At 39.8% G+C, this 14715-nt stretch overlaps 1 protein-coding gene across 2 annotated transcripts in view; it reads right to left on the minus strand.

Annotated features, from left to right (window-relative positions):
* Positions 1 to 3229: 3229 nt before the first annotated feature.
* The window catches only part of SLC44A5 (solute carrier family 44 member 5), a 164512-nt gene continuing 153026 nt past the window's right edge, over positions 3230 to 14715 (minus strand). For both annotated transcript variants that reach the window (XM_081008982.1, XM_081008983.1), the window contains exons 20-22: positions 14134 to 14222; positions 11977 to 12061; positions 3230 to 9670 (exon numbers count right to left, since the gene is read on the minus strand). In XM_081008982.1, coding sequence (XP_080865108.1) covers positions 9558 to 9670; positions 11977 to 12061; positions 14134 to 14222 — 287 coding nt within the window. In that variant the 3' untranslated portion in view covers positions 3230 to 9557. The remainder of the gene's footprint in view (positions 9671 to 11976; positions 12062 to 14133; positions 14223 to 14715) is intronic.

Below are 14715 nucleotides of genomic sequence, written 5' to 3' on the forward strand. Positions count from 1 at the left end.
GAAAGTTAAGAAAACTATGAGCTACATAAAACACATCAATCACAGAGTGTCCGTTTATGAGCATGCCTTAAAGAGGAGAAAGAAAGCAGGTTTGCAATAAGTTATGTCTCGCAACTGAGCAGAGACACAATAATCAATAACTGCAGTCCATTCTCAGAGGTAGCATGTGACGCAAGAAAATGCTGGAGTAGTTTAAGAAATCCAGATTTAATTAAAAACAACTCTGTGCATACGGAGTGAACATGAAAGGTCTTGGACTTTCAGCAACCCTTTTACTTTTAGATTACAAATGCATTCTTTGCCTTAGTCTGAGATGATGAATTTAGCGGTGATGGATTATATATTGTTGTTCAATTATATGTTAATAATTATTACAGTGTTCTGAAGTTTTCCAGGTGTGTTGCAGGATAAAGAAATGATTTCTCTGCTTTCAAAAAAAGTACACCTAGTTAAGAATTTCCAAGCAAATAGCAATGCATGTGATATTTCTTTAATACTATTTCTTTTATCTGTTTCTGAGTAAAGATCATGGCATATGAAGGAATCTCAGCACCATCTACTTTCTTCCCAACTGAATATTGTCAGAGTTGCTTCCAGATCCTAGCTCACAGAGGATCACGCTAGCCAGCGATCATTAAATAAAAGTCTTTATTGAGTTACAGTTTCCATTCTCAAGCTGCTGCGTGCAACCCTACGTCTAATGGTTAGATCGGCGAAGCTCCATCTGAGTCTCCGCCCCTTGTACACCAACTTAATATCCTAGCCTTGCTCCACCTTTTCCGCCTGACTGTTCTTCTCTGGGTCCCTCTGCCCCCCGGGGTCTCTTCCTTCCGGGATTCCTCTGACGCTGACGCTGACCCCCCTGACTCTTCTCCCTCCTTTCGGCGGGCTTTAGGACCTGGCTCCCTTTCCGGGCTGCCTACTGCGCCACCTTCCTGTGCATTTGAACTTGTCGCGCGCGCCCAACCTTCCACCTTCCGTCTGACCGTTTCTTCGCTCCCCGATGGAGGTGTGGCCACTCCTGACTCGTGCCCTCCCCCCTGTTGTGAGCTGCCAGCGCTTGATCCCTGGCGCCCTTCCTCTTCCCTGCTCTCTGGCGGTGACGCTGGTCCCGATTTCCAACTGCTCCCCTCTGAGTCCCCTCTGGCTCTATCTTCCTGGGGTGTCCCCCTAGGCTCCCCCCTTGCCCTGGCCACTGGTGCTCCTTTCTGTGAATCTTCTGATTCACTGGAAAGACTCGGAGATCTCGGGTCGTCGTCATCACTCATCTTTTCTTCTGCCTCCTCCCCCTCGCTCTCTGTTTCCTCCCTTGCCCTTGCCTCTGCTCCTGAACCCCTGACAAATATGAACAGGTCTTAGCAACATCTAACTCTCTATTATATATTTCTGTTAAATTTTTTATTTTAAAAAATGTTTTCAAAACAGAAATATCCTGCAACTCTCCAGTGAAAACAAGGCCCATTACTTTCCTTAGGATGATACTTGGATCACTTTCTAGTAATTTCAGTGTCTTTTTTCAGAACTACAATTAACACTGAATTATGCAGTGCTGTGGTCCAATGTTGCAATACAGAATGGGTTGGGGTTAAAGGAAAAGGTGGAAGGGGTTGCTATATTTGAACAAGCTACTGATTGAAATTTATTTTATTTATTAAATTTGTCAGTTGCTTTATCTTGGCCAGGGTAACCCAAAGCAACTTATAACCAAACAAATAGATATTAGATCCCACGTAGTTGTTTTGAAAACATCCCACCCACTTCTAAAAAAGGCCAAAGACTTGGTTATACTGCAAAGCTTTGCCTGGCCCCTAAAGACATATAGATACATCCTTGTCACTAGATTCCCAAGAGTCCTCTATGGCTAGGAGTGTATTTTATCAGTTCTGTTGGGTTCACTGAGCACTGTAGCCCATGTGTTGGTAACCTCAAGGTACCTCAGTGTGGTCTATGTGAGGCTGCCATTACAGTTAGAAATAATTGTGCAGAAGGTATCTAATTACACCTATAATCTCTCTGGCCACAGCCTAATGCAGAGCACATATTATCTAACAGATTGTGTTGCTCAATTGACAGTGAATCCACCACTCCTCAGGTTGTTTGCGTGACTAGAGGAAGATTTGAAGCTCAACTAAGTGTTAAAATAGTTTAGTTACTGTGTGCAATTCACTCCTTATGGGCCCCTTTCCTCTATAAAAGCAAATTTTGAGGGGAGGGGGAATAGGAAAAATGGCAAGGAGACTTCAAGTTTGTTAAAATTGGCATAAGCCTGTTTTACTTTTAAATTATCCACAGCATAAGAAAAACCCTGCCTATCCTACCCTTTTCGCAGCTGCTGCTTACCTGGCTGACACTTTCACTGAGCTATCCCCTATCACCGCAAGGTTTTGTTCCTGGTTATTCACTGCTAGTTTGGACCACATTAATGTATATGTGAAATTAGGAATGTTTTGCCCTAATACTTGCTTATACTTTTGAGTACATGAATATCAAAAACTATCCTTCTGTGCTTCAGTGAAGTGATGAGAACGGGGTTATGCACAACAGTAACACAATGAGAACCCTTTCAAAATTATGGTACATAGAAACAGAGGAAGCTGCCTTATACAGAGTCAGGTCATTGGTCTATGTAGTTCAGGATCATCTATGTTGACTGGCAGCAGCTTTCTACACTTTTTGAATCAGGGTTCTCTCCCAGGTCTACCTAAAGATGTCAGGGATTGAACCCGGCAATCTACTACTTTTGCCTGCTCTACTACTAAGCTATGACTCTTCGCCACCTAAGAAGGAACAAAAACAGAAAGGTGCTTTTTCTTTATCTAAATCTTTATTAGAACCTCAAGAGCTGTAAAACAATAAGGAACAACAAATTGTGTTAAATATTAAACATTTTAGTTCTGAAAAGATATTTTCAACAATATGTCCCTAATATTTCTGCACAGCAGAAGCAAAAAGATTTTAGAGCTCAGGTGGCCGTGTGCTCATGTTAATTTGGTTCGGGCACAAAAAACAAAAAAGGGGGAAAAACAGACAGTCTCTAAAATCGCATTTAAAGTAGAAATGTGATCACAGGGGAAACTGACAACAAGGTCTTTCATTTGCCACCATGCAATTTATGAATACATATTTCTGATGCTGATAGGCCCCCCCTTTTTTTTTTACAAACAAACAGACTGCATGAATGATCAATATTAGTACCATTAGCCATACATTTCAAAAACTGAAGAAGCCATTATGTTCTTAAGTTTTAATACTGTGAAGTGCAAATTACCAACATTTTACAAGGGAAGCAATAATTCAGTATCAAAAGTTATAAAATTAAGAGTCGTTTTATAAAATGACATCTTAGCAAGAGTCTAAAAACAAAGCATCCATTTCACACTAGTCAACAAAGCAATAAACACTTTACACAAGTGTAGTATGCATCTTTTCATTCCCATTTCTTCTAATTTAAATAGTAGGGGTGTAGTTCTTTAAAGAATTGACACAGGTGTGTGGTACAGCCCTGACTAGCTAACCACCTTCTATGAAGGTGCGAGTCCCTGTAAGAAAAGCTCTAAAAATTAAACCCTGGTCCCATTTCTTTTACTTTGATAAAGCCAATTTTATATCTGGTCCAGTATTTAAACTCTCTGACTGTAGACACACTTACTTGAAATCAATGGAACTTACAGACAAGCAAATGCATTTAAGACTGGGGTGTTGTGAAGCTGCAGTCCTGAAAGCTTCCTCCCCTCCTTTACTGTTGAACAAATAGTATAGGGAGTTATGGAAGTGACTAATTTGGACAAAGAATTTCAATATTTACACCCTAAGTTGTCTACTCTCTCCCCTTGGGCCTAAGATACACAAGCACTTTTTGCACCATAGCTATGGTTGGCATGCCACTGTTATCTCCTGTTAGGAGGGTTTATATGCTACAGTTGTTATTAACTGTAGCTATTATTGTGGGGGGGGGGAGGCATTCCCATGCCCAAAGGGACATACATACCACATCTGCTTAAGAAGCAGCTCTGTCAGGACTTACGCCACTGACAGCATAATATTAATTGTGAAAACTGCAGAGTAGTTATTTCACCACCACTAGAATCAGAAAAGAAATATTCTGCAAACACAAGGCCAGAAAGAAGAAGAAGAAGAAAATCAATTCCCCATTAACTCCAGGAATAAACCTACATCAGGTACTTAGGGTTGCTCTGCATCAGTTTAGCAGTTTTTCAGGTAACCTCTGGAGTTGTGTTTTTAACAGCAGCTCAATATGCAGGAATTAACAGCTGAAGCATTTAACAGTATGGAGAGAGAGAAATTATCATCTGATCATTCCAACAAGCCACAGCCAGGCTACTGTTAAAAAGGCACAGGTACAAAGGACAGTTGGCAACCCTATTCTCAAACATCTTTAAACTGGGAGAGTGAGAAGTTCTGGGGGAGGTCGTACCACATTGTTCAAAATTTTGCATATGTTTCCTACATGGGGACCACATCACCTGTCGAAGCGGAAGGTTAGCACAGGCTGAGGATGAGGAATGGATGCATGGAACCAGTGCGCTAGGGTCCCATGCACCAAACACATACATGGATAGTTCCTCTAAAAAGAGAGTTCTGTAAGCTAGGCCTTGCTTAAAGGTTTCTTGCAGCATACATTCGACACAGATAAAGCTAAGCATTAGAAACCCAAATGTCCCTAAGCAATTCTCTAAAAAATACCACTCTCTACTGTTTTGTTTTATTTTTTTGGAGAGGATAGTAGGAAAATGTAGATACTGCAAATATTTCACATAGGGGCAAAGGAACAGATTCGTATCAATACATTTCAAGTAAGCTGAAAGACAGTTTTGTTTATTTCGTCAAGCAGTTAGTAGCTCTGTGTTTCAAATGGCGCTTGTAAACTTCAAAACATAAGCTAGTTAATATTATTAGCCAGTAAGGCACTTTGTCATAGAGCACACAGCTGTACAGGCTAGGAGACTGGCAAGGCTCTAAATGCAATCAAGAGACATTGACGTATTCCATGACCACCTAAATGGAAAAGGACCTTTTCACTTTTTAAGAAATCTCTTCACTCGCTCAGAGCAAAATCCGCAACAGTACAACATATTTTCACATATTTTCTTAAAAAAAAAAACGAAACAGAAAAAGCAGCCAGACATTTTAACAATCTTTCATTTCAAATACCCAAGCCACAAGAATTAAAGGCAAAATGGGGGGTGGGGGGAGAGAATAAAAATAATTTTAAAAATCTCAGTATAAAAAAATGCTCCCATGGTTTTTGTTGTTGGATTTAAAAACAAACAAACAAACCGCACACACACACACAATGCCGTTACAAACTTTTGATGGCTTCACATCTACAATAGCTTTGGTATAAAACATGCGCAAATGATAGCTGACAATCAATACCGTATCGAAGAAACAATGCATCAAACGAAACATGATTGCGTGGTTTAGGACACTGGGCATTTCCTATTGTCTCTTGGTTTGCATGTTCTGCTTGTTCAGAATCTTCAGCAGAGATTTACTCATGTAATAAGGTCTTTCAGCAGAGCCATCATGACTTTCTAAATCTTCCACTAGGAGGAAGAATGTCAAAGAGCAAACAATCAAACCAATGTAATACAAAAGCAATTCTGCCACCTGCTGACCTTTTTCGTGCACAACAGCAAAATCCTCAGTGTATTTTCTATACTGGATGGTTTGGCGTTTACTATACTGTAAACGCTGGTGCAATAACGTAATCAGCCCTTTTTCATTGCGTCGGCCAGACGCTGCACCAGTTCAGTCAATGAGACATTTGCCTTCCTTTGACATGAATGGGTGCAGGATCAAAGCCTTATTTTAAAATTTAATCATCTCACCTCGAAATGATTTGCCCAATACTCAAAAGCGAGGAAGTGCATTTTAATCAAGCTTTAGCTTTTATGTTAAAGCACGTTATGCATAAAACCGACATTATAATAAACAGCAGGATTTGGCCCAAGGATTAAGAAACACATCAATCAAGTTCAAAAGTATTTATCTTTCAAAAAATAAATTATTCCCTAGTTTGCACATTCATTTCCGAGAAAGATATTCAGGAATTTTGTATACCAAGTTTTCTCTTTGCAACAATTTAGCAGATACTTCAGATGAATGCATGAATGCCAAATTTCAGTGCTATTGCTTTGCATTTTCACAGTTTTCTTAGTTGCTTAATTGATAAAATGGCTCTAGGATGTTCCCCTCAAAAATATTTGACACTTTGGACACGTATCATTTGTGGAGGTGCAGCTTACAAAGCTTCCAGATTAAAGCTGTAACTCGGGTTGCATCTTAAGATCTTGGACACAACTTTAGGCATACTGACACTGAAATATATCCTGGTATGTAAAACCTGAAAATCAGGCTAGTGTCTTGCCTAATTGATTGAGATCAACTGGAATTAGTGTATTAATTTCAAAAGCAGTAATAAGTACACTATTGGCCTGATTCAGCACAATAGGTTTTTTTTTGCATAAGCAGCCTTCTGCCAATGCAGATTCATGCTCATCCCCAATTTGCACAGAGATGCTGATCTCAGGGCTTCCCAAGTGTCTCAATACAACATCTTTTGATGGCAACACACATTTGCTTCCAGGACCTCCAGTTGCTAACAATAACCAATTGCTTATTAACTTATAGCAGTATTTGGGACATTATATTTTGGTCATCCAGTAATGGATGGCATTGATAGTATGCAAATGATCAATAATCCAAGAATAAACCTGTTTCCCACTTCCTATTGCATCTGAGACTTAGGAACTACATATTATTATTTGGACCAGCCTGCAGAGTGGAGGCTGGCAAAAGCTGACCTTTCTGGCTCCTCCTCCTCACAGTCCCCAGACCCTTGAAAAGCCATTCCTAAAGGCTGGAAGACCCTGGTGAATGGGGTGGGCTGCAGGATGGAGGAGATCTCTGAAAATCAAGTTGAGACACCTCCCACAGGTGGACGCTTGGCTTGTGAAATGGCTTTCAAGGAGTCCCTGTTTCTCCTTATAGCCCACACCATTCAGCAGGGTCCACTGACACTCGAGAGGCTTTTAGGAGGATGGGTGGAGTTCCTTGGTTGAGGAGTGGGCGGGAAAGCCAGTTTCTACTACCATCACCCTTTATCTGACTTCCCCCTGGATCTAACCTCATGCCTACATTCATCTGGAATGAAAATAGATCACATGCCTTGGAAAGTGTGCACATAATTGAGTGCATAGTAAATTAATCGAATGTATTCCAGTTGTCTAGTCATCTAGGATTTAAGCATCCTAATCCAAAATATATTCACCTTGAAACAAGTCTTTGCTTGCAGGTAAAATTACAGGGGGGTTAAAGAAAGGTCTTCAGGCCGTATTAAACATTGACAGGTTCCTCTTTTAGTAACATGATTCACTGTAATAAGCCAAGGAGTGGTGGTTAACACCTGTCTGCCATTGAAATGAAATGGCTAGTGGAGTTCAAACTGTTCACCTGAGTGAATTTGGGAAAACTCCAGTTTTAAGATTGTCAGCTCAAGACATGCTCAGTTATGGTACTTGCAGAAGAAACAGGCCACTGTTCCACAAATAACTAGTCATTGTGTGCATGAATTTTCATTGAATGCTCTCCATAAATATAGCCAGTCATTCCTGCCTTAATGATTGAGGGCTATTATGTTGAAGGGGGTTAGAGAGCTCAAAATAATGTTGTATTAAAAAAAACACCAACACAACATGCTACACTAATTTCAGAAGCCTCTCATGACCCTGGAACAAAACAAGCAGAAAAGCGGAAATTACATTATTGTAATTCAGCCAAATCCTGCAATTATTATATAGTTTAGGGGTGAATAAAGGAAGTTACCTTAAAGTAAGTCCTTAACCGAAGGCTATAAACATGATGAAGCCTCTCAATTTTCTGAGGTTTAGTTTCTTCACTCAGTTTCCACCAATAAGAACATATAACAACACAGATTAGACCTCCAAGAGTTCTGTGTTCCAATATCTGTTTCTCATCTTCGCACAGTTAGTACTTTCCCACTGTGTCTATGGAGCAATATGGTCACTTGCCTTCCATAGTTGATGGGAACTACGATGTTTCTGCACTTTCAATATTATGAAACTGTACTTTATTATGTGGAATACTGAGCTGATGTTCAATCACTGGTGTTTTCTCAAACGACACTCAGATGTAGTTCTTGCTTTAATCAGTGATTGGCCAGGATGCTCATTAGCATGACACATATTTCTTCCGTCATATGAAAAATAATTGGATGTTCATATAAATAGAGGGGCTCAAAGCAGCTTAAGCCACACTTATGTCATTCTATTTCTCTGTCCACTTAGCAGCAGTTGAGATGGCTGCAAAGCAAAAAAACCCCACGAAACCCAAAACCTTCAATTGGGGCTTTTAGCTAGTCCAGGAGGGCTTTCTCCACAGGGGAAAACACATTATCAAGTTGGATTTCATTCTCTGATTAAGGCAAGGCTGCAACTTAAGCACATTTAACTTGTGTGCATTCAGCTTTACGCGAACGGTAAAAAGAAGTTTTTAAAAAACCTAAAAGGGGAAGAGCGGGTCGAGTTCCATGGCAAAAATACTTTGGCAATCCCACCCATCATTGAACTTAATGGGTTTTGACTATGTATAACACAACCCTCATGTAAGCTGTGGGCCTACTGTATTTCCGATAGAGCTAAATCTTTACACAACACAGGATGAAACCATGGCACACTTAAGCAGTGCCACTAATCATTTTTTTAAAAAATTACACCACAGATTTAATATTGCATCAGATGGAAAAGGCTATTGCTTGGCCTAGATTTTATCCCTAAAATGTTATCTCTGGCACAAGACCCTTTTAAAACAGTTTATCCTTAATAATATGACTCTCATTCTAGGCAATTCAAACAAACTTTCATTGCATTCTTGGAGATGACTCAGTATGATGCTAATCTCTCTCTCTCTCTCCCCTCCTTGCATGTGACATCTGTAGTGGGGGAGACTGACATAGCAATTTGCTCTTCGTCATAGGGAACCATCAATAAAATTTAATCACAGTTTAAGTTGCTGTCAACCAGCATGTACAGTAAAAATACAGCCATAGCACCATAATTACAAATTTAGGACCACCTGCTGGTTACTAGTCTTGATCTGTTTATGGCTAATTAGGAATCACTGTAGTGCTTTCAAAAATTGCCTGAATATCCTTTACAAATATACACCTATAAAAAAATTTATCAAAATGGCTGTCATTTCAAACAGCAAAATCTTGAGTTAGAAAAGTTATTAAACACTAAGAGCTAAATATTAAAAAAGCTTCACATTTACACTTTTCCATAGGCACTCTATAAAAACTATGATGTGGCCTGGTTTCACAGCTGTTAAATAATGGTTTTAAATGTTGCCCATTTGCTCATTTTTAGATAGTACAAAGCAAACACAAATCATTCATTAACCACAAGCATCATTTATACTTAAAAAAAAAAATTCTTTAGCCTAAATAATATGGATCCTGCTTATTTTATCTTAAAACGGACACTGTTGCCATTTTCACATTAAAAAAAACAACATTATCCCATTAACTTCTTAGGACTCAGTTCCTTCTTCCCCAAAATTCGGTGTAGACTAGCTGACATGTAGTAGGGTTTTGCTGTAGATCCATCATTCCTTTCCAAGTCTTCACCTGAATGCGAAGTGATCAAAAGGAGCCAAAGCAGCAAGCAGCCATGCAGTCAAACACAAATGAAAACGAGAAAGAGACAGAGATTCAGAGGGAGGAAAAGAAACAACATTAGAAAACTTGTTACAAGAGAACTGAATTTTAGTGTTGCTGGTGCTGTCGCAGGGTGCCACGAAAATGCTAATACCCACCTTTTAATATAAACAGAAGGTAGACCACAACCAATGTTGAGCAACATTGCGTTTAACACTTCTGCACATGCAACATATTAAAAGTGATTATTCTGTGCTTGGTAGTAAAGCTGAAGGCCCTGTTTTCTTATGAATCTCATACTTTGGGGACTTGACCACCTTGTAATAACAGTACTTTGTACCTAAGAATATTGCATCCCATGTGAAAAATCTGTATTATTATTTCTGGCTCTTTCTTATTCTGCTTTTTATTTTTGCCACAAGAGGTCAGACTCTGCTGATATCTTTAGAGAGTTGCTCAGCAAAATAGAGGACACACATATATATTATAAGGGCAGCTTTCACCAAGCTTGTGCCTGCAGTGTTGGCGGAGGCTGATGGGAGTTGTAGTCCAAAACACCTGAAGAGCACCAGGTTGGCAAAGGCTGCATTAAAGCCTCTTTCACAGGCCCCGTGGTCATCACTGCATTCCTTTACACATTATGACACCCACGTCATTCATTTCGGTAGGGCTTGCACAGAAAAGCTTCCTAGTGGCCTGTTCTCAGAAAGCACATTTGGAAAAGGATTGCACTAATCCAAGGGTCCGAATTTCATCCCACAATTGCATTTTTGGTGGGGGGGGGAGGGCAAGGGGTGGAGTCCAAGAATAAATTGATTGAACTTGGAAGAACACCATTTTGAGTTTAAGAAGTGCAGTTTTCAGGTGCATTGCTGTTAAATTGTATTGTAAGAATGTTTATAAACTGCCAAGTCATAAAAAATATATTATAGTGCTATGCAGTTATAGAGATTTCACTCAACAACTGGGATGCCTATGCCTGTGTTCTTCGAGAAATTTAATTCACCATAAAGTTTCACAAATTCAGCTGACAACTTCAGAATCTGCTCCTTTATTTCACTATGTGGGATACACTGGGTGGAGAGTTATCCTCTCCAAGCTCACTTGTCAAAGCCTTATTTTTAAATTTGAATAATGGCAACAAGCTTGTTTTTGAGGATGAACAACATCCCATCCACCCAACCATTCATAACAAATTAGTTGTTGGAAGTCAACAACTCAAGTTGACTTTTTTCTGTGCATTCCAACATAAAAAATCAGTTTTATGAATGCACACCAAGATTGTAGATCACCATCTCCTGCTCCAACCAATTTTTTGAAGCGATTTTCGAAAGACAGTGAATCACAGTTTAGACAAGTGCTAGAATTTTCACAAGAATACTTTCACACACAAATGGCAGAAAAAGCCAACGTGCATGCAAAATGGTGGTGGCAATCAGCTTTCAGTTATAGATTTCAGCCTCAAAATAGCTGGGTCCCTTGCTCAGAAGGTGGTCAGAAAGCGGAGCGGGGAGAAAAAGATCTCTATATTGGAGATCAATATCACAGAGGAACAGAAAATCAGGAATGCATAGAAAATAAAACGATAACTGGATAGAAGGCAAGTTTTCACTTATTCAAATAATATTGTGAATTCCAGGTGTTTATGGGCTGATTATAGTGGTAATGATAAGCACTTTACATGTGTTCCAAGGTACATATCTATCTATCTATCTATCTATCTATTATCTATCTATCTATCTATCTATCTATCTATCTATCATGGCATTACAAGAGTCTTGATACTGAAAATATGTTATGTGGCTAATACCTAGCTCCGATTAACATGTGAATAAGGGCTGATATATGTTTGTCATGTCAATGTATATTAAACCTTCAGCCCCTGTAGGGGGAATACAGTTTTACATTATTTTAAATTAATACAACATTCTTGTGCCTACAAAAATTGCAAGGCTGTTATAAGCGGGGCGACACAGCATTCATCTAAGTGAAACACACTGGACATGATGAAACTACAGAGCACCCAGAAGCAACATGTTAGTACTTATTATGAAACAGTCTCTGAAGACTAGCTGGTCTAGTGAATAGTCACATTTTACCGACTGAACTAATGAAGCCACATCTGATATTGCTGTAATTCATAATCTCTTGTGTAGTGAAGATTGCAGTGGATCAAACAGCACAATGAGAGAAACAGCAATGGCTTCCTACTACATATTCTTTATCTTAGCATTATCAAAAAGAGGAAAGTAAACAACAAAGAGCCAATTACTTACAAAAGCAGAGGAAAAGTGTGTCAACACACATTGCATAGACACTGAAGAAACCGTGTGCAACTAGGTAAGAGCCTATAATGACCGTCTGAAAAAAGGAGGAAGAAACATGTTAATTATACATTATCATATGGGAATTAAATAATATTACATGACCAGGCAGCGACAGCCCCAGCTCCCAGGGATCATAAGGAAGGAATAAAGACTCTGACAATGTTATATGGAATTAAAATTAGGCCACAACTTTATTAAACTTCGGAATGTAGGAAGACCTTGGCTTAGGCCTTGGGCGTGTATCCCTCCAAGCCCCCCAGCCGGGGGAAACTGGGACTCATCAGGGTAAATGGGATATGGGGGTACTCTGTGAGACGTAAGGCAGCCCAGCTATATTCCTGCATGTAGAGTAGTTCACTGACAACCTTTCAGTGTATGGCCAGTAACACCCATATATATAACCCCTTTAAGAGGGGACGCGGGAATTGCCACCGCAGGGGGGTGAGTCGCCACTTCACGCCCAAATAGGGAAGAAAAGACTCAAGGATTCCACCCAAGGCCATAACCGCCAAAGTTGTGATGAATTGCTACGAAGAAGACAAAACGTGCCAATGCAGGAAAATTTCTTCCCGGTCCTTCAACAGCAACCAGTCAAAGACTGTAGCAGCGTCCGCTAAACCGGAAGAAAAACTTAACCTGCAAACAAGAAACATTAAACAAAGGGAGGGGAGGGAGGGTGAATCTCCAGAGCCGACTGCCTGGCTATTGTCAGCTCCAAACTCTATTTATAAATGGGGCTGGCCCCACCTCCCAGCAATAAACTTGATTACTGAGGCTGGGTGTGAACCTCCAAAAATTAACACTGAGAGGCAAGCCAGCCCGTTTGCCAGTATCCTCCCTGGGAACTGTAGCACCACACACAATCCCGCAAAGGGCACCCACAATGTAAAGTGTGAGTGCTCATTATATCAATTTACATGCCCCTTAAGAAGTTGGACTGCAGGATATGTCAGGTACCTCCTGATCCCTTAAGTCCTTGCCTTGATCAGTGAGGTCTTTGCACTGTTTGTATTCACAAGAGCCTGAGGGGCCCAATTTTATCAAACTCCCTTCCAGTTTAGGTCAGACATCTACTGAAGACTTAAATAAACGAACAAAGAAAACTCCAGCAGGCATTCTGATTTCTGGTTTTATAATTTGGGGATTTTTTTAAAAAAACACCATTGTATTGAATTTCTGTATATTGCTTAGAGATGATTGCAATTGTCTGAATAAATAGAAAAAACAAGAATTCCTTACTTAAAACCATGAGAAGACAAGAGCTATGTTCAGGCAATTTTCTGAACAGACAAAAGTTTAAACCATAGGTGAAGGTAATGCCTGCAATGTCCATGGCTTGCAAGCTGCTTTTCAGATCTTCCTGTGATTAATGCAAAGGCCTGAAGGGACTTTTAATGTGCTTTTATAAATCTCCCTGCAAGCAGGAACCCGCACTTATCAGGGTTCCCAGTTTGGGGAAGAGTTTCTTCAATTAACATGCATTAAAAAACCAGCAAGAAGTACCAGAACTCACAGGAATACTGAGGGCAGGGTTTGCCTCAAGGTCCTACTGCCCTAGTCCCACATGTTTAGGAGAATGCCTGACCATGGCTTTAATTGTGGATCTGCAGCGCTCTTGCAAACTCATTGGATTTCAAGTTTTTCCTGCCTAAGTAGACAATTAGATGCGATATAAAATAAACCATCCCAAGCAATGGGACTCTGTATCTCACTAATGCAAGCTCCTTTGGTGCTTGATGACCCCCCCATCCCAACCTTGAACCCTCTTGTTCTATGATGTTGATCCCTGACCTCTCCTCTTCCCTGCCATGTATCTGGTGAGCATGGACTGTGCCACTGTGTCTTCTGGGAAGCACTAATATAACTGTGTATTTGTTCTGGACTTATCTATTCTGCCCTCTGCTGCTTCTTATCAGTGTGAAGCCCTAAGATGAATAGAAAAAGCCTGACAACAGACAAAATGCAAAGGATGTCACTGTTAGAGGAAGGGGGAAGGGGAATGAGGGAGTTCAAGACCCATGGATCCTAACATTTGCCATGCCATGGTGGGTGCTAGGTGCCAGGCCTAGATCACCTGGTTTCTAAGAACTTTAGTAATGTTCTTACCAAGAGTGGGACCCAATAGTAATTCAGTGATGGTGCTTCTTGTGTGAATATTGGTATCCTGTGTGTGAAGAAGAAGAAACCTAGGACACCTATAAGAGGGGGAAATATAAGATTTTTTCAAGCAGATAACTCTGTCTTGAATTATTTCCAGTATTCGTACTGGGACAAAACTGTATTCAGATTAATTATTTGTGATTCACACAACCAGAAGATTTTAATCAATAACATCATGTTATGAATCAAACTGGCTTTTATAAGTAAAGAAGAAGACAGTGCAATGAAAAGTACAATTTTAAAAAGAGAGAAAAGAAACACAAATTTGATTTTTTTTAAAAAAAAAAACTCAGCTACTTTTAGTCTTGGAGAACCATTCAACTACAGTGTATTTCCATATATCTGATTCAACATTTTATATGACAAATTGAGATATTAATTCCCAATAACATCTGTGCTAAGTAGGAAGGGAAAGACATGTAAATTAATTAGCCCAAGGGATTTGTCCTTAAGCATAAGGAAAACATTAATCAATTTCACTATTTCATGGTTTGCGTTTCCAGACAAATCTCATTTACTTTTACAGCT

This window comes from Podarcis pityusensis (assembly GCF_964106645.2).
Source record: "Podarcis pityusensis genome assembly, chromosome: 6".
In the NCBI taxonomy this organism is placed as follows: domain Eukaryota; kingdom Metazoa; phylum Chordata; class Lepidosauria; order Squamata; family Lacertidae; genus Podarcis; species Podarcis pityusensis.